We start from the raw sequence: 19,146 nt of genomic DNA, 5'->3' as shown, positions 1-19,146 counted from the left end.
TGCTTTCAGGAAAACCAGACTAAACTGGGATGTGCTGTGATGTGCTTACATTTCCTTCCTGTTTAGTTTGTGTCAAGATATTTATGAGATCATCTGGAACTATAAAAAGAAACAGGAATAGGCTCTTGGAAGCACAAGTACTAGATACGTAAGCAAAGTGTTTCCCCTTGGGAAGCTACAGCAATTAATAAAAGATTCCTCAGGTAATACATTCAAAGTGGTCTCGACTGTCAATTTCTTTTCATTAAATTGATATGTGCACATGAGTTCTTCAGAAAGCAGTAAGCTGTAACATGTTGTGATTTTGATCACCCATTCTTCCTGACAAGTATAATCAAGATGGAAATTGCTAACTGTCATTAGTGAACTACGGTAGTAGAAATGTGTAGTGGTCTGTGTTGCGTTGCTTTCCACTGTGAAATTGCAGTGAAAAGATTTATTCAAACACAAGTTCCCTTGCAGAGATCACAAGTCTAATCCTGTGGCTTTGGCCGGTTCTTCAGTTTGAGGACCCAAACTTTTGGTGGGGGAGATTAGGCAGTGATTTTTTTTTCTTCTGGCCAGGGGTGTAATTGTGGCGGGAGGAGGGAGAAATGGTATCCACCGCACCTGAAAACCTGAAATGAGATGCCACATGCAAATTGTGTTGCTCTTCATAATAGGATTAAAACCCCTCTTCTCCCTTTGTTCACTTGGTCAATCCACACCTGCAGTGGGTGTCGGAGTTTATACCCTGTTGAGATTAATGGAAGTTCAGCTATGAGTTGTCAGGCTAGCTGTAGTGGGTACTCAGTTTGCGCTCTGTTCGCGTACTGAAGGATTTCTTAACGGTCTTAAGAGCTGGACAATTAAGTTTTGTATAAGAAAATCTTAGATTCTGGAGCTTGAGTTGGCATCGACCACAAAAAAGTACTGCCTCACTGAACCACAGTATGTTGGCCCCTTCAGTCCCTGCCCCTCTCCCAGCACACAGGTGGAGAACACTTTGGGGGCTCCACATTCTTATGCGAGGCCCTGAACAGCTTGATGCCTGTCTAGTCAACGGGGCACACTTGACAAATAGCTACAAGAGTTGTGCTAGCACTTCTCATTCAGTTGGAATTTACACTAACACACCAGGTTATGTAATATTCTCTTCTCATTAGCAGAGAACATGAACTAAATACTATTTCAGAGTGATTCCCATTATGAAATACTAGTTGAATACCCTCTAGGTCAGGTAGTAGCCCACTGTAATGAGACACTAATCAACCTTGAAGAAAAGTTTCCCCCATAGACAGTGAAGACCAGTCAGAAGCCACAACACTTAAAGGTATTTGGCACATAGCTATATATCTTGAGAGTTTGGTCATACCAGACACTTTTTAAAGGAACACAGTCAGCTTAAAAATCATTTTCCTCTGTTTTTTACCTTTTGTTAAAATTAACATTGGACATTACTGTAACGAAGAGATGAAAAAACTTTTTTTTAAAATGCATTTGGTCTATTTCTCAGCACTTTTCTTTAGCCAGTTTCTGTCTTCCCTTGTATAATCAGCTGTTTGCCTCTGTTTGGGTCTTCCAACCCCTGTAGAGGGGAGAGGAAACACTCCTAAAATTATTGTAAAACCACAACATTGGCAGGAGGATTTAAGAGTAGATATGGTAACTGTAAAGATATTTTTAAACTAATCTCTTTTAGCAATTAACTAGACATCAAGTTGACAATGCCTCTTCTAATCTCCAGGTCACTGGTTCCAACAGTCTCTGACCATTTCTTACAGAAATGAAGAGCATTTATTAAATCTTCCAGCCCACCTTCCTCCCATTGCAAAATTGTTCCCTACAGCGGACTTTATACTGTATTGCTCAATCTAGTTTTTATTGCTCTTGCAATAATTCTACCACTTCATTTGGAAGCCTATTGAATAAGCCATTACAGTATTGCCAGCCCAAAGATTTCAAAAACCTGAGTCAGCCTCCAAAATAATGAAATTAAATATTATATAGGAATATATACTATTAGATTAATTTTCTTTGCCTTCTGGGCTTTGAATCTTTAGGACACCCTAGGGAAACACTTTCAAGAATTCGTCCAATAGCTATGAGGCTTAGAAACTTTTTTAATGGAAAGCTGAGGGGTTTTTTTAAATATAGGAGCTGGAGAGTTAAGACCAACAAATACCATGAGGCTTGCAATAAAATTGCAAGAATTGCTAACGTTGCTGTTGACTGACTTTCAGAAAGTCTTTCCAGATATTCAACCTAAGCGTTGTTCCCTTGCAGCACATTAAATAATTTCTGTCTTTAGTATTGACACATTTTAAGATACATGTCTAGTCTCTTGTTTGTTCCTTCCTCTTCCTCTTCCCCTGGTTATTTTGTACTCAAGTATCTCCAGCCTCTGTGCTCCATCTATTATAACATGCTGTGTCTCATGTTGTTAAGCCTGCTACTCCTGTAGCCATTGATTACTCATCCAGAGAGTTGGTACAGTTGCAGGCTGGAAGGTGGTTAGTTTACAGCTGCCCATCATGGTAGTGTGGCTAGAACAGCCCTCAGCTCCAAATTAGTTTGGGGTCTTTCTAAAAACCTATAGCCCTGTTATCATGGTGTTTAGTCCTCAAAGGCCAGCTCTCGGGCAGGACCATGAATATGTGATACATAAGAGGAAAAAATCAGTGCAAAAGCTGCCAATCTGTGAGTTATTTTACACTGGTTTACATCAGCAGGATTATTCTCACAAGAAAGGCTTAGATACCTGATTTGTCCTTAAAATAAGAGTTGATGATTGCTTAATTTAAGGATTTTAGGGCATAGAGGATTAATGCTAAAAGTAATTCTGTTACTTTAAATTTTCTTTTATTGCCCAGTTGGAGCTCATTCCAGGGAAAGTTTGGCAGAGATGTAGTATTTTAAAAAGAAAAAGTCAACTTTGACCCTTGATCACCTTTTGGTATGCAAAAAAGTATCCCTAGTCTAATAATTAAGATTCAGATTTGATTAATCAAAGAGAGAGCTGCTTACATCCAGGCTATCCTTTTCTAGTTTTATGGATCTTCCCAGTCTGTTGCCTCTAGAATGTTTTCCTTTCACATGAATATAAAATTCTTTCTCTTTTCTGTCTGGGCCAAGCGCTGGGAGGCGGGGGGCTCTAACTCTTGGTATGAGACTCCATGACTTCTCAAAATTCAAAAATTACATGTCTGAATCTTTTGAGCTGAAGGTGAAAGTTAAATAGCCAGGCTGAGAACAAAGGCAAATCACAGCCTGAATTTAAGGCTTACATGGCATCAGACCATTAACATAAGATCAAAGTAAAGTCTAAGGCTTGGATTTCCGCAGGCGTTTAAGGGAGTTAGATACCCAGTTCCCACTGAAATTCACTCATTATATTTATTGACGGCCCAGTTCAGCAGCGTACTTAAACATGCTTAAATCCTATTGAAATTGTGCATACTTGCTTGCTTTGCTGTATCGGGGCCTAAGTGCGGAACTTTTTGGCTAATCTCAAAGGCAGCGTAACTTGGATAGATCCTAAAGTCCAATTTACTGTGTTTCTAATTGAGTACAATATTATTATTATTCTTTTAGGATGAGATTTTAAAAGAAGCTGAAAGGGGTTAGGTGCTCAGTTCCACTGAATTTTGGGCTTCCTACGTAAGGACATGAGTAGTGCCCCATTAACTTCAGTTGGGGTATTCCTGTCCCCAAGTACTTTGCTGACGTGGGGCCTAGATGCAGAAAACTTGCTTTCCTGGAATCTGTTTTTGCCCAGTTTTATTCCTTTTATGTATATATTTCATTGGTAAGCTTTCTTGTATAGACTGCATCTAAGTGGAAGGATAAATAGAACTTCTTGTCTAGAACTTCTTTGACTGTTCTACTACCAGACTTCTCGCATCTTGCTCTTGAAGTAGCGATTATACAAAAGCTATTATTTGTGCTGCATGGGGACAAGTGGGCAGTGTCATAAATCATGAGGGCCTGTTAGTCTATTCTGCTTGATTTGACAAGGACATTAGAAGGATGGCCTGTTTTTTACTGGATCATTAGAAATGAGTCTCATAAACAAAAACTAAAACACAATTTTTCTTACCTTACTGTAATCTCTTTTATATATCAGAACTGCCTGTCTGTGCAGATATTGGAAGTGCACAGCTACGTATCCCATATCACCCGTCCAGTTTTCCTTCTAATTATCTTGTTCCCGCTTGGGACAGCAAGAAAAGACAAACTGTACTGTAGCCTGTAACTTAGAATTTTCTCATATTAGCAGAGTTTCTGTGCAAGGAGGAGGATATAAAAGTCTTGCAAAGTGTGCATCCCACAGAGTGGTGCTTGGCTGGGGACTGGTACCTGTGTTATCAGCAAGCAGGTGGAGATGATCTTTGAGTGCCCTGGTTTTTGCTTTGCTCTCTTCCTGCTACAACTCATACTATTGAGCCTCTTTATTGTCGCTCCAGTTTTTAGAGTTCTCTGTGTGGAGCAGCTTTAGGGTGACCAGAGAGCAAATGTGAAAAATCAGGACAGGTGATGGGGGGTCTTAGGTGCCTATATAAGAAAAAGCCCTGAATATGGGACTGTCCCTATAAAATCGGGACATCAGGTCACCCTAAGCAGCCTGCATCTCAGCATTTACTGCCCCCTTTAGAGGCAGGGATTACTTGGGCACTTTTTCCCCCCCTAACTTGTCAACCGATGTTTTTTCATGAAGGCAACTGTCTTTGCTCCGATATTCTATATCCACAACAGTGAAAGGCCTTCCTGTAAGGAATGTAAAATCTAATGTAGCTTGTGCTGCATCAGGCTACGGTAGAGATTCCATCCGCTCTCCTGAACGTCTCCACTCAGCTTCTATAGGGCACTGGATTTCCTCAACAGCTGGAAGTGTCAGACCAACTTGGAATTTTTTTGAGCCGATTCCCAATCTGCTACCTTCCCTTCTTTTTTTCAGCTTTAAAAAACAGCAATCTGAAAGGTTACATGGAGAATAGCTTTCAGAATAGTGTATTGATTTTTCAGATTTGCTGCTGTAATATTGAATCTCTGTGAGAAAACATATTGAGCCATCTAGCAAATGAGCATCTGAACAAAATGAATATTTTTGTGTCCATTTGTTGTTTAAAGAACTTAATGCAAACCTCCTTTTAAAAATTTACATTAAAACCAAATCATCTCAAGGAAAAAACACATTGAGAATTGAAACACCATCATTCCTTGAATGTTGGCTGCAGAATGCATCCAGGGTAAAAAAGCAAGGCTGCTAAGTGTTGGTAGCAAAGACAAGTGAGATGAATTGCAGAGTGGCACACACAAACTAACCAGCTCATTTCAAAGCATAGTGATACTTAGTTTTGGAAGTTGTTCAATTTCTTATTTCAATTCCAAATTAATACTTAAAGAAGTGGTTACCTTGGGTTTTAGCTTTGTACTACAGTAGTTAGTACAATTTATCCACAATTACCACTCCTACAGATTTATTGCAATTCTCTATCACGCTAATGACTAATCTGACTGATGACTTTTTCTTCCTTTTTAGGGTGTCAAGCCAGCAAGTTTTGAGAAAGTTACTGATCCTGAAATTAAGGAGATAATTGGGGAGTGTATTTGCAAAAATAAAGAAGAAAGGTTTGTTTCAGAGGACCAAATTTTGTATGGAAATTTATTTTTATATTTAGATTTATTAAAACTTCTCAGGGTGTCCATTATATAGAACAAAGTACACAATGCTGTACATCAGATGAAACATAAAGGGCTGCTTTATGAGAAGATCAAGATAATAAAATAAATCCAAGCCAAGCCAACCCTCCTTCCCTCTCCTTTATAGATTAAGGTAAAAAAGGATCATTCTGATCTCTTGTCCGACGCTCCAGCCTAACACATTCCATAAAATTTCACTCAGCAACTCCTGAAATGAGCACAACAATTAAAGTGCAACTGTCTTGCTTTAAGTGCTTCATGTGATGGCGAATCCACCATATGCCTTGATAAATTATTCCAGTCATTACTTAGATTCACTGTTGTTTAAAAAAAACCAAATCACACCTTCTTTGAATTTGTCTAGCTTCAGATTCTAGTCTCTGATCAGACTAGATGATCACAGCGGTCCCTTCTGGTTTTATAAACTGTGACTCCTGTAGACCAGAACTGTTTCCTTGATGAGGGGCCCCTCTCACCTGTATCAAATTGAATATCAGATTTGTAAGCAGACTTGGGAAGGGACTGCATTTGTTCCCATGTATAATTTGGAGTACTTGGTGCATGAATGAATAATGCTAAAGCTTTGCCAAATAGCAAATGTCTAATTCCCACGGTTTCCTAACAATACTATACATACTATTTCTATCAACTACGAAAACAAATTTCTTATGGCTGAATGCAAAGCATGCTGTTTCTGTTAGCCTTGCCTTTACAAGGCCTTTCTATTTATGTTGTTAAATACTTAACTGAAAGTGTTTAAAATATGCAGTATTTGATATTCTCTTGGGGTATCATCTGTTCCAGATATGAAATTAAAGATTTATTAAGCCATGCCTTTTTTGCTGAAGATACTGGGGTAAGAGTGGAACTTGCAGAAGAAGACGATGGTAGGAAATCCTCTATTGCCTTAAGACTCTGGGTAGAAGATCCTAAGAAACTGAAAGGAAAACCCAAAGATAATGGAGCCATTGAGTTTACTTTTGATCTGGAGAAGGAAACTCCTGATGATGTTGCACAAGAAATGGTAAAATAAACTTCTCCTGACAAAAATATGTATGTAAGTAGTTCATAATCTCTCAAAGGACAGCAGGAGCAAATCTGGTAAAGTAAATTCTATTCAAAAGGGTCAGGATATCCAGTTTAAATAGGGTGACTTTGGTTTTAGAATGAATGCTGGAAGAAAACTAAAGTAATAAAAGAGAAAAACTAATAATCTGATGAAGCATGTTGTTTAATCCCAGGAATAAACAAAAGAAAACTATGTAACCCATCTCTGTCTGTTTTATGTCTTCAGAGATGATTGGAGTCTTTCCTAAATCAAGGATAATTTCAGACTACAACTGGAGTTCAAAGTTGCGACCAAAAGTTGAAAAACTTTTTCCAGGAAGCTTTTCACAAACACTTTTTCCATCTTTTCTAAAAGTTCTGCTGGCATTGAAAAAAATGGAAAAATTTAGATAAGAAAAATAGTCTGTAAAGAGGCAATGAGCTGACAAAATTATTCAAGTAGCAGGGTTCAAAGTATACTATAAAGAGTGATGGCAGAAGAGGGTTTTTTGTTTTTTTTTTTTTAAATAAGAGTAGATATATCTAACTTAATGAATGTTTATATCTTCCTTTGTTATCAGTTCCGGTTTTAGAAAACTGTTTTATCTTCCATTGTCGCTATGTAATTCTTAGACTAATATTTTAGGTATTCTGTACCATCCTTTAATGCAGTGTTTCTCAAACTGGGGGGCTCTGGCCCAAAAGGGGGTCACAAGGCTGTTGTAGGGGGTGTCATGAGATCACAATAATTTTTAGGGTTACCATATGCCTGGGTTTCCCCTGACATGACCTCTTTTTTTGGTCATTGCTCATCCTTTTTCCTTGTCTTCAGAGCTGGGCGGCCGGAGAGCGGTGACTGCTGGCCAGGCACCCAGCTCTGAAGGCAGTGCCACCACCAGCAGCAGCGCAGAAGTAAAGGTGGCATTGTGTGGTTACTTAGCTCTCTAAGAATCTTCATTGATGCCACAAAAACTATGTCTGGTATCAAGAGTGAGGGGTGGGGGCAAGGCATCACAGCCTGGAATATTTTCAAAGGGGGGGACTTTAGTGACAGTATCACCATCACTCCTGTTCTGCTGAGAAAGCAACCATTTTGATAGTGTAATTTTTGCTTAGCTTTCACTTCTATCCATAACTTAGCATTCCAAAATACATTGAAGGAAAAAAGTTGGCCTGCTCTATTTTCCTAATTCTGACAAGGAACTGATACGTAATGTCTCAAGCAATATATTGGGACACAACTCACCTTATTAAAATTTGCTGGGTGATAGCTACCATGTTCTTATAACCAGATATTAAAATTTTGTGAAAATTACTGACTTTTGAAGTTGTGCAGCTTAGATGGGCTATACCTGCTAAATTTCTTTTGAGAGAAGGGGGTTTTGTTTTGTTTTGTTTTGGCAGAGTTACCAAAGAAGATCACACCAAATTGCTATAATATCTTGTCCTCCTTCAGACTGTATTAAAATAATAACATATTTTATTATAAATTATATACAACTGATTTGGACATAAGAAATTTGATGGTAATTAAGAGGTTTCAAAACTCAAAAAGTTAAGTAACAAAGTATCCATCCATCCATTTAAAGTATCCATGTGGGCAAAGAAGAAGAGAGACCTGAAATAAGACATGTTACACAAGTGGGCTGACAACATTTCACAGACAGCGGTTCTGAAAGTAGTCGTGTCTTTATAAGAAGTTTAGCATTCTTTAGATGAAAGTGTGAAGTAGGAATGAACATAATTTTGGAACTTGTTAACATGACAGATTTTCAGTTCTCTTCCCGTTTGGACTTGAATAGAAGAATCGACTTTACTTTTTGCCATACAAGGCTTTGCAAACGTATGTGACTCATCACTTGAGACTTAGGTAGTTAGCTCCCCCAAAGCTCCTGTTTTCACCCTGAGGTTTTTACAAGTAGCACTTTCTACGTCCCCAGTCCAGGGATGTCAATACAATTTATGGGTTGGGAGTCCAGCAGAATATCTTCAACTGCCTGACTGTACACAGAGCCTGTCTGCAGCTCTTCTTTATGCTTCTTTGTGCTTTTAAAAAACAAAACAAAACTGGCAAAATACTAAACTGCCAAAAAATCTTGTGGTTGGGTGGGAGGGAAAAGGAATGTGTCCAGAGTGCCTTTCTGAGGATAAGTGTCCCTTCTTCTGTGAAGTGTGCTTAGAAAGTTCTTATGACAGTACTAGGACCTTCCTAGAAGTACAGGTAGAGCAGTTATTACTCTTAAATACTTCAGTGCTAGAAGTTTAACTCAAAGCCGTATTGAATTCCTGATTCTGTGAGGAACAAATGCACAGTTCATGTTATTTCAGACCCATCCTTTCTTTGCTATGAAAAGATGCAGATTAAAATGCACATGTGCATGCGCATGATAAGTTTATATGTTTTCCCTGCAGGTTGACTCTGGATTTTTTCATGAAAGTGATGTCAAGATAGTTGCAAAGTCAATACGTGACAGAGTAGCATTAATACAGTGGAGAAGAGAGAGAATTTGGCCTATAATACAATCAGAGGATCGTCAAGTTTCTGAATGTTTGGAGAAATTGAAGGTGCCACAAGCACAACAGGTTCAAGTTACATACCTTTCCCATACTGGTCAACAAACCCTGTCAGAGTTAGAGGAGCCAGAAGTTGATCAGCATCTATTTCAGCATAATCTCCCCACCAGCGTCACATCTGTTGCATGTAAGTCTCGTGTTTGCATTGCTTCTTGTGTGAGCAGTTATGATTATCTTTGCATAAAATGGATGAAATCCACAAACGTCAGCGCTCTGAACTAAACATTTGGAGTGTTGTATATAGTTTTGCCCACTAGAGGTAAAGTCTAAATTCTAAATACTAGAGGTATTCTAAATTCAAGAGAGAAAACTTCTATAGAACCTACACTATATATCACTCATTGACTAACATTACAGATGTAGGGTGAGTAAACATACGAAAGATTATGGGATTATAATAAATTAGTAAATAAAATAGCAAGAAAATTGAAAGTACTTTTAACTGCCTTAAAATGCATTTAAAAAAATCTAATTTTAAAAATAAAACCTACAACTTTCCATATTGAGTCACAAGAAGGAAATTAATGTTGTTTTGGAGATGGGGCCAGGTTGGGTGTGTATTGTTTTCCTTATTAATTTTTGGAAATCCCAACAAAATCGGGGTTGGAGGTATTATACATGCTTCGACGTTGACAAGGGACATTAGTTCCTAAAGGCGGAATTACTAGAAGGTTCAAAAAGAGAATTCTTACCGTAATTCATGTAAGTTTGTAAAAGGTCTACAAAAAGAAACCTATACTTCAGTTATGGAAGAGAATATCTGAGTGCTGTCTAGCCACATTCCCTGTTAGATGTGAATCCAAAAAAAAAATGTATTTTCAGAATAGTTTCAATGTTACCCTTTCTCTGTGGCATGATAAACTCAACCTGATCTGCTCTTCAATACCACTTTTAAAATTAACTGTAAAATGTAGCTTTTCAAAACAAATGTGAAGATATTAGATGGTCTCTCTGTGAGTTGTACATGACATGGCGGTATGTGTGTGTAGGAGGAAGTGAAACTTGTCCCTAAAAAGGGAGCAAGTGGAAGTTGCCCTTGCATGGCTGGGTTTTAAGGAGAAACCATTAAATGTTCCATTGAGGTCCTCTGGTTTTAGCTAGTCCCTTACCGTATCACAGAGATGAGTGGGGTTGGCTGGTACCATGTTGTGAGGTGAGCTAGCCATTCTTGCAGCCCCTGCAAGCGTGCTCTTGTGAGAGCACCAGGATAAAAGAATGTATGCAAGTTTGCTATTTTTTTTCACTTTTTGTTATATTTTCTGAAAACAGGCAGAATGTATCCATTATGAAACTTCTTACTTCCTAACATAACTTGTCCAAAGCAATATTGTATACATAATAATAAAATTTCTTGTAGTCTCTACATTTTCCCCATTATACTGAATTTTTGTCTAGTTCAGTAGCTACTTCCATGGTTATCCATAAGGGAAAAAACATAAAACCAGGAAGATTCAATATTTGCAATATTTTTATCTACAAAAGGATAGTACAGTTCAGCTATAATGGCATATCATTCTTATTGGGTAATGGGAGGATTCTCTTATCTTGTTGAACCCTCTTCTTTGATATATACTTTAACTTTAGCAGAAATGTAGTCATTTTCTACATCACTTCTGCATTTTTCTAGTTCAGGGTTTCCCAAACTCTGGGTTGCATAGGATATCCAGGGTGTTGCAGGAGATCATGCAGAAAATATGGAGGAAGGGGCATGGTGGGGATGAGGTTCAGTACAGCTAAAAGATATAAAAATAGATACACACCATAAAATCCTTTAATTATTTGTTCTTTGATGGCCACCACATTGTTATAACCTGAGGAACCAGCCTTACGGGTGGGTCATCATCAGCTGGATAAATGTTTTTACAAGCATTACTGTGTTAGTTCAGTTGAGAATATATGGTAAAAGGAACTCCCACAGACACACACACACACGTCAGGTAGCCTGTTCCGACGACAGCCAAAACTTCAGACCATTTCATACCCAGACAAATTCTTGCTACTAAGAAAATGCCTGACAATCTATGCCAGGTTCTTCATGATGCAGTTAAGTTGTGAAATTCATTTAAAGGCCATCCAAAGAATTCTTGACTTCTTGTGTTGCTCTGTGATGACATAGGTTTCCTTCACCTGCAACCTTCTTTCATATGGAGTTAAAGTGGCTAACTCAACTCTTTTCCTGAATGATCTGCAATCTCCCTTGTTGACTCTTCTAATAACTTGCCTTGGGAGGCACGCTGAGGCTCCCTTGCTGACATCTGGTCAGGTTGATATTGCAAAATATTTTAGACCTGAAGCTCTGAAAAAGTTTGGGGCAGCCCCTGTTCTAGCCTGTTCAGAGATTGCTTATTCTTTAATTCAGGTATTTTATAAATATACAAAATCCTTACCCATTTTATAGTTCATGCATTGTATTTGAGTTAACTTTTGAAATATTGAACATAATAATTCAACAAGCTCTGCACAAAACAGCAAACTTTCACAAGGTATAAAATTGTCTGACTGTTACAGGATATTCAAAATTTTGCAGAATGTTATAGTATTTTTGAAGCTTAAAAGATGATGATTTGGTCTGATCTTACATTTTTTTCTGACTACATACTTAACTCCGATAAACTCACTTCTTTGAGGTACCTTTTATAAAAGGCACTACGATAGTTAAAAATAATAGCTCGATGAGATTAATTGCACCTGTCTGTGACCTTGTTGCCAATTTGAACTGGCAATTTACTGGGCGTAAATATATATATTAAATACTCAATTTGCTTCCTGGTCCCTACTTGTAATTTATTTCTTGCTGTACTTTGGCAATTCCGTATCCCATGTCTTTGGATGCTTGTTTAGTGCTATTGAGTCTAAAAGCCCTATAAATCACTTTCCTATCTGTTCATGTGATATTCAGAGAGAGGATGCGGAGATGATATAAATAATTCAGTATCTGCATACAACATGGTGTGTCAAGAAAAAAATCTAGGTTTGACTCTCAGCTTCTGTTTTATCACTGTTCACTTACTGTCTTCCTTTGTGGTCTTGAATTATTGCTTATAATGAGATGAAACTCTCTATTCTATTAAAAACAGCTACAATGTTGTTTTAGGCAGCATCTGATTTTTAACAGGCAATGAGGTAAATCAGAGGTGAGATTGTTTTCTCAAAACATAATTGGGAGGTTAGTTTCTGAAAACTGAGCGGGGTTCACATCTGGGTCCCTTTTTATTCAGACCCATATAAAGCAAGCCCTGTGCAGGAGGTGGAAGGATGGGGAAGATGGAAGGTTTTAGATAAAGATATGGTAAAATCATACTCCTTTAATTTAAAACCCTTTTAACAATTATGGTTCAAGTCTCCTACTGTCCACTTTTGGTCCAGGTTTTAACTCCTCCTTGTTGCGATAAGGTATTTTCACTCCATATATGAGGTGACCACTGCCTTGGTTATTTCAAGTGTAAAAACAACAGCTGTAGAAAAAGAAGCTAGTTAACTATGCAGATATATTTTACAGGCTTCAGTAAACTTGAAAAGGCCTTTTTCAAGCCTTTAATATTTAACAAAACCATTATAAGCCTTATTTCCGTTTGACAAAGATGTCGCTCTTGCCCAGTTCCCATAGTTGTGCAATTTTTCAGATTAGTCAGGCTTAATTCTCTGTATTATGAGCACTGACAAAGCGATGAATTGTGCTCCTAATCATTAAAAACTTGGACCAAGATGGCTGCTTATATAAAGCAGTTTTATTTCATCCAGTTATATTGGTGTTGAGTCCAGGTATGTTAAGGCTTTCTGTTTGTACTAATAAAACCAGGAAAGAGCAGGATGTATTAAAATTGCTTAGAATTCAGTTGTAACTTCAGTGGAACTATTCTTGTGTAGTTTTACTGTGCTTCAGTGGCAAGCAATGTCTAAAATTGCCAGGCAAGTCAAAATCAACTTAATGATTTAAAGCAGTTTTTTAGGTGTGCCTAAATAATGCTGTTTTACTTACTGTCTTGCAACAATTAATATACAGCAGTCAAAAAGCCATTATTTGTTTTCCTACAGTTTCCCCATTGGACATTTTCCCCTAATTTTTCTTGCTGTCAGTACTCCTCAACTAAGGTGGTACTACACAGTGAAATTGATTTTATATTGGCTAATGCATCGTAAATAATGTAACATTTCATAACTTATTTGAAATGGAAATGTGCAACACCCACTAATCAAAAGGGAGTTAAATAATCATTAAAACCACTGTATTTCCAAAGGAATACATCCTGCAAGTGGCTGATATCCCTCATCTCTCATTGAAGTCACAATCAGCTCACTATTCTTTCATGCTATAAAATCCATAGAACATCTGCAGTTCTCATCAATATTGTGACCTCTAAAGGGAATATCAGTGTGCCTAGCTCTGTACAAAATCCATAGGAGACTGTCTTCGTTTCTGGCTTGTGGGAGGAGAGATGAACCATTCATAGAAAATAGCATGTGTGTTATATAACTTATTTATATGTTGGAAATGGCTAGGGTTGTAAAAATGCCAGTTGCATAAACCCCACATAGACCTCCCTGTTAAATCATTATTTGAACATTTTGTTTGATTTGTTAAGCTCTTAATAAAAAAATTGTTCTTTCAGCTGACAGCACATTTGACAGCGGTCAGGGGTCCACAGTTTATTCAGACTCCCAGAGCAGCCAGCAAAGTGTCATCTACTCATCTCTGCCTGATTCAATATCTCCTGCTATTCAACGGGTTTACAGTCCACCTCTAAGTGAGAGCCAGGCTTTGCCCCAAAGCCTTCAGCAGCTGGGGCATTACCAGCAGACTTCTGTAGTAAGTGTAATTTGTTTAACAATATTTAATATACCAGAGCATGTTTAATGACTCGCCTTATATTCTGCCATGTGTGTGGGGGGGATCACCCTTTTTCTTCTCTCTCGATTTCTACCAGTACTGATTCATTTAATACATGTATTCATACTTTCACCTAAAAATGCGAAATGCTATCAAAATATGAAAATAATGCTAAATATGTTTTACTATCAAAAGATAGGACATTTAGAATTGTACTTCCTGTGCTCAAAGGAATGGTTTACTGCTTGCTATAGTACTTTAATTTAAACATCATAAAGTGAGAATCCGTCTTCCTTTCATTTCACTGAGTTGTTTTTAGTAGCTTTGCCATGATTAGACTTAACCTCATGAGCATATTTGTTTGAGAATTATTTTTTGTTTTTGTTTTTTGTTTGCTGTTAATATAGCCACATATTATTGTTCCTTCATTTGTTCAAGAGCCTCTTGGGTCCGATGTTTCTTCCTGTTGTGCTAAAGCTCGAGCATCTATTGAAGGTCTTTCTAGCTCTTTGCATATATTTAATGTTGCACAGAGGCGAAGAAGCACTTCTGTTATTGAGGCTCCAAAATCTAACACTGGTAACCCAGACGGATATTCACACTTACTCTTGTGTTCATGTTATGATGACCTTGGCCAGCAAGAAATAATGGATTCATCACTGCAAGAACGGTTGTGTGCAATCGAACATAAACCTTCAGATCTCTCCAATGAAAGAATCAATATAGGCCTAGTGTGTCCTTCAGAAATTCCAGTGGCACACTGCTCCTGTGTTAGTCAATACTTATTACCCATGATTCACAGCACTCATTGCAATTATCGTCGCCATAGCGATTCAGTAGTGGCTTTGACTCCAAATGTTACGTCCTCTCTTCCAACAGAACTAATAGAGGAAAACATAAAAATCACACCTAATAGAGAAGAGGAAGCAAGTAAATCACAGTTAGTGGCATTAGAGATCTCTGCAAATACCACTGAGTTAATGATCATTAAACACAGTTGTCAGGCATGCTTAGCCCATCTGCTTCATTCTGGAGAAGATCCAAAAATGTCAGTGCCCCTTAAGTGTTCTACAAATATACCTCACTGTCTCTGTAACAAACTAGAAAAAAGCTCAGTGTCTCTACCACTTCCTCAAGCGAGCGGGTCTTCTGGCAGAAGTTTAGACCTGCCTTTATTACATGAATCTTTGCAGCACATAATTAGTCAAAAGTCCTGTTCTACTCCGATGAGAATTGGAAGAGTCACAGAAAAAGTCCTGCATTCTGAGTCCATCAGTTATGGGGAAGCCAACATGCCTGGACTACCTCCACCCTGCCATAAAGTTTGTGCTGGCAAAGCATCACTAACAGAGAAGAACAATCTGATGACTCCAGCTCTGCAGAGCAGTGGAAGCAACCTAGCTAGTAAAAACACCACCAGTGATGTGGTAGGTTGAATCCCTCATTTCATCCCTAGTTGGTTTAGAAGAAGAAAAACCAAATCCAAGAATGACAAGTGTCTCCTATTTGATCCAAAATTACCCAGATGCTTCAGAAATGTCACACTTACCCTGTTTCTCCCTTGTTTTCCAAAATGCCTACAATAGAATATAAAGTGTATTTAGTTTGAATGGTCCTGTGAATGGCTTGAATCGTCGTTCTGTTTAACTGGAGGGGGGAGGGGGAATAATCTTTGGCCTCTGTAATAAGCTCTGTCAACTGTTGAAACCATCTGTTCTATGAATATAGTGGTGTTGGTTTCATCCTTTCTCATGTATTTTTCACATGAAAAAATAACAACTTTGACTGAATGTAGCAATACTTCTGCAGAAGACTTATTAAATTGAACAGTGAAGTGTAGTGCCTTCGAGCAGACCCGCTCTTTTTATTGATTTCATTGGTACGGTCTCAGCAACTGGACTTGTGTGATCAGTTTTTCTTTATTGTGAAGGGTAAAACAGCAGAAGGTATTTCATTTAGTTTTATTTTTGTCATAAGCAGTAGTTTTCATAGATGTTTCACATCAACTTAATTTTTGACTGGATTTTTATATGTTATTACATAGGTATAAACTGATAAAAGCTTAAAGAGAAGACTTGATTTTTAAGCAGTGAATACTTCCTGATGTATTTAAATAGGAAATTACTAAATACAGCAAGAGGTGTAATTGGTGTTCCTTGCAGCAAATAGGGTTTTAAGTCTATTGCCCCTTTGTTTAATATACATTAAGGCTCTCTATATTAAGAATCTTATTTTATTTTACTTCCATTGTCTGTCTTTAAAAAAAAAAAAAAAAAAAAAAAAAAAATCCTATGTCACTTTCATGGCCTCCAATTTAAGTTAATTGCCTGGCAATAAAAGTTGTTTGTTGTTTTTAAGATATAAACTGGAGTTGACCTAGCTAGCTATTGGGGTTTTTTTAAGTGAGAGAGAGCACGTGTTTTCAGTGGCAGAAGAAGGAGCTTATCTGGGTTGCGACCCATTTCCAGTAAAAAGAAATACAATAGTTTGGTTTTCTTATCTCCCCTTGGACAGCTGCCTTTTCCTGGATTTTTTTTTTTAAGATTACAGTAAATTTTACCTTCCTTTGCTTATGTTTTTTATTTCTCTTCTCTTGTTTTGAATTAAATACTTAGTGGCAAACGTTTTCTTAAAAATGAGTTGTAGACAACTTTTTATTGGTGTTTGTTCTAAAATAATTTATTTTTCATTCCTCTAGCCTGGACTAACAGTGGTTCAGGCTCCACCTCCAGTTATCTCTCAGCGACCGCAACATTACCAAGAGCCAGCAATGACATTCCCAGTCATCCAGCCAACCACAGTTGCTTCATTGCAGATGGGGCAATCTCAGCCTGTGTTAGCCAGCCAACAGGTGAGAAGCTAAACTATCTGACCCCATTTCTTCCCTTTCTTTTCTTGAAAATAATCTTTTTGCTAGCAAAAACACTATCCAAGATCAGTTTGAGGACTTCTGAGAGGTCAGGTCTGCTTGTTGAATAGAACTACTGTACTGAGAACTTGTTAAACCACCATTTAAATACAATAGTTAGGTTCAAAAGCAGGGTTTCAGAACTTTCTTAATATTCAGAAAGAAGTTAAATTCATGAATACGTCAATATTTGCACTCTCTTTCCCTGGCTCATCAGTGTCTTTTAGTGGTTGGAGGCTGTTCAGAGTAGACAGAACTTTGACATAAACCCTTTATCCATGGTAGTGGAGGGAATCCCAGTTTAATATCTGCTCTTAAATCACATTGTGATTGGCTTGCTAAATAGAAAAACTGATTACTCTTCCTTGATGCTAGTGGCTCTCAACTTTTTCACCACTATAACCCCATCTTGCTCAGAGCAATGGATCCTGGGCCCCATTTTGATGTGTGCTAGAAATACTATTCACATTAAGGAAATACTGTAGAAAACATATGTAGTTATAACAGCCTTTCTGTTAATATAGTTCATTGAGGTATATGAGCTTGTTCCCAGGTGCCTGGCACAGAGGCCTCATCCTCTTCACCTCCCTACAAGGAGACCGTAAGGTACTTGGCAGGCGGTTGGAATCCATCTTTCCTTATTTTCTCTTCCCAGGCAACTCTGGGCTGGCTGGGCACTAGCAGAAGGGTTGTTGGATAGAGGAAGAGAGACAGTCCCCTGGTAGTCAGGAAGGGTCACTGAGGGGGAAACTCTGCTCAGTCCCTCACTGTGGGAGAGTTGAACTGGAGCTGAAATAGGGATGCAGGAAACCTGAAGGAAAACCCAGACAGCTGTTTGCAGTATTTCACTTTCAAGATGGCAAATAGAGAGAGAAATAAATAAAAAGAGTTTGATTCGATCAGTGAGCCCTAGCCCCATAGTTTGAGACCCTGACGTATCATGTTGTAGTTTCACTGTTTGTCTTCCAACATGTGCTAACCTGCTTGATGCGCTGATATCTGCTCTACTACCTACAGGGGGATGCAGGTCTGTGCAAAGCATAACTTTTTCAAAATCTAAGGAAATGAACAACTTCGTTTTATTTTATTGTTAGCACTTTAGATGTGCATGACTTGCTAATAAATTAATGTCAGAAAAAGAAGCTTTTGTCTATTCTAAACTGTGCTCAGATCCTCAGGAGGATTTTAGAGCATCTTTTTCCAAAGGAGTAAGAGGGCCATAGGGCCACTTTGAATGTAGGAATAATCTATGTTTTTTAAAAGCATAGTACAGTATGTTCTTGATGCACTAAGTAACTTACTTTATTAAAGGGAGAATCTTGCGATCTCTAAACCAGGGGTGCCCAGCCTACGGCCCATGGGCCGTATATGGCCCACTAGACCATTTCATAAGGCCTGTGGCCTGCTTCAACACAATATACTAATGACTGATTCATTAGCATTTTGTCCTCATGTTTACATCAATTTAGTTTACATAAGTATATAAATAGACAATACTGTGCATAGAAGCAACCTATCTAAATACATATGAAACAAGCTGAACTTAAAATATAAATCAACACAGGTGACTTTAAATCTTATTAATACATAGAATCTGTTTGGCTCACACAAGGTTGTGCTGAGATTTATGTGGCCCTTCTGTGTAATAAGGTTGGGCACCACTGCTCTCTGGACAATCTCCAAAATGCTGAATCCTCCAGTGTTCGTTTATGATGCTCAGATAATTTGCTGCAATTTAATGCATAGTAAACGTATTTACAAAGCATCTGTTGAATGCTGGAAAGGTGAGAAAGTCACAAATGCTTCATTGCTTGGACAAGCATCCTGTACTAGCTCAGTATGTACCTCAGGCAATGCAAATGTCCCAGAGACCTGTCCTGATTCTGTGATTCTACCAAAAACTCAGCTTCTATGAACGCAGGCTATGATTTAAATGGGCCGATGAATGTTTATACTCTCTGTGCAGGGGGCAGAGGAACTTACTGTCTTACTAATAGATGTCTTTGTGTCTCACCTCACACCATTTAGGTTGTCAAAATCTGTCCTATTTCTAACACTGACTTAGCTGGCATAGATGGGTGCTTACTTTTCTCATGAACTTAAAGCT

The 19,146-nt window shown here is 38.0% G+C and overlaps 1 protein-coding gene across 9 annotated transcripts in view; it reads left to right on the top strand.

Moving 5' to 3' along the window:
* WNK2 (WNK lysine deficient protein kinase 2) overlaps positions 1-19,146 on the top strand; it is a 156,577-nt gene that overhangs the window by 69,512 nt on the left and 67,919 nt on the right. For all 9 annotated transcript variants that reach the window (XR_010918939.1, XM_067544096.1, XM_067544098.1 and 6 more), the window contains exons 6-10: positions 5,522-5,610; positions 6,487-6,706; positions 9,142-9,430; positions 13,914-14,110; positions 16,830-16,982. Coding sequence is in view for 8 of the 9 variants with exons in the window: in XM_067544096.1 (XP_067400197.1) it covers positions 5,522-5,610; positions 6,487-6,706; positions 9,142-9,430; positions 13,914-14,110; positions 16,830-16,982 (948 nt within the window). In the remaining variant the exon portion in view is untranslated. The remainder of the gene's footprint in view (positions 1-5,521; positions 5,611-6,486; positions 6,707-9,141; positions 9,431-13,913; positions 14,111-16,829; positions 16,983-19,146) is intronic.

This window comes from Emydura macquarii, unplaced genomic scaffold (genome assembly GCF_026122565.2).
Source record: "Emydura macquarii macquarii isolate MOO-44397 ecotype Brisbane River unplaced genomic scaffold, CSIRO-AGI_Emac_v2 contig_968, whole genome shotgun sequence".
Lineage (NCBI taxonomy): Eukaryota > Metazoa > Chordata > Testudines > Chelidae > Emydura > Emydura macquarii.
Note: the sequence above shows the minus strand (reverse complement) of the source record. Positions and strands in the feature narration are given on the sequence as shown.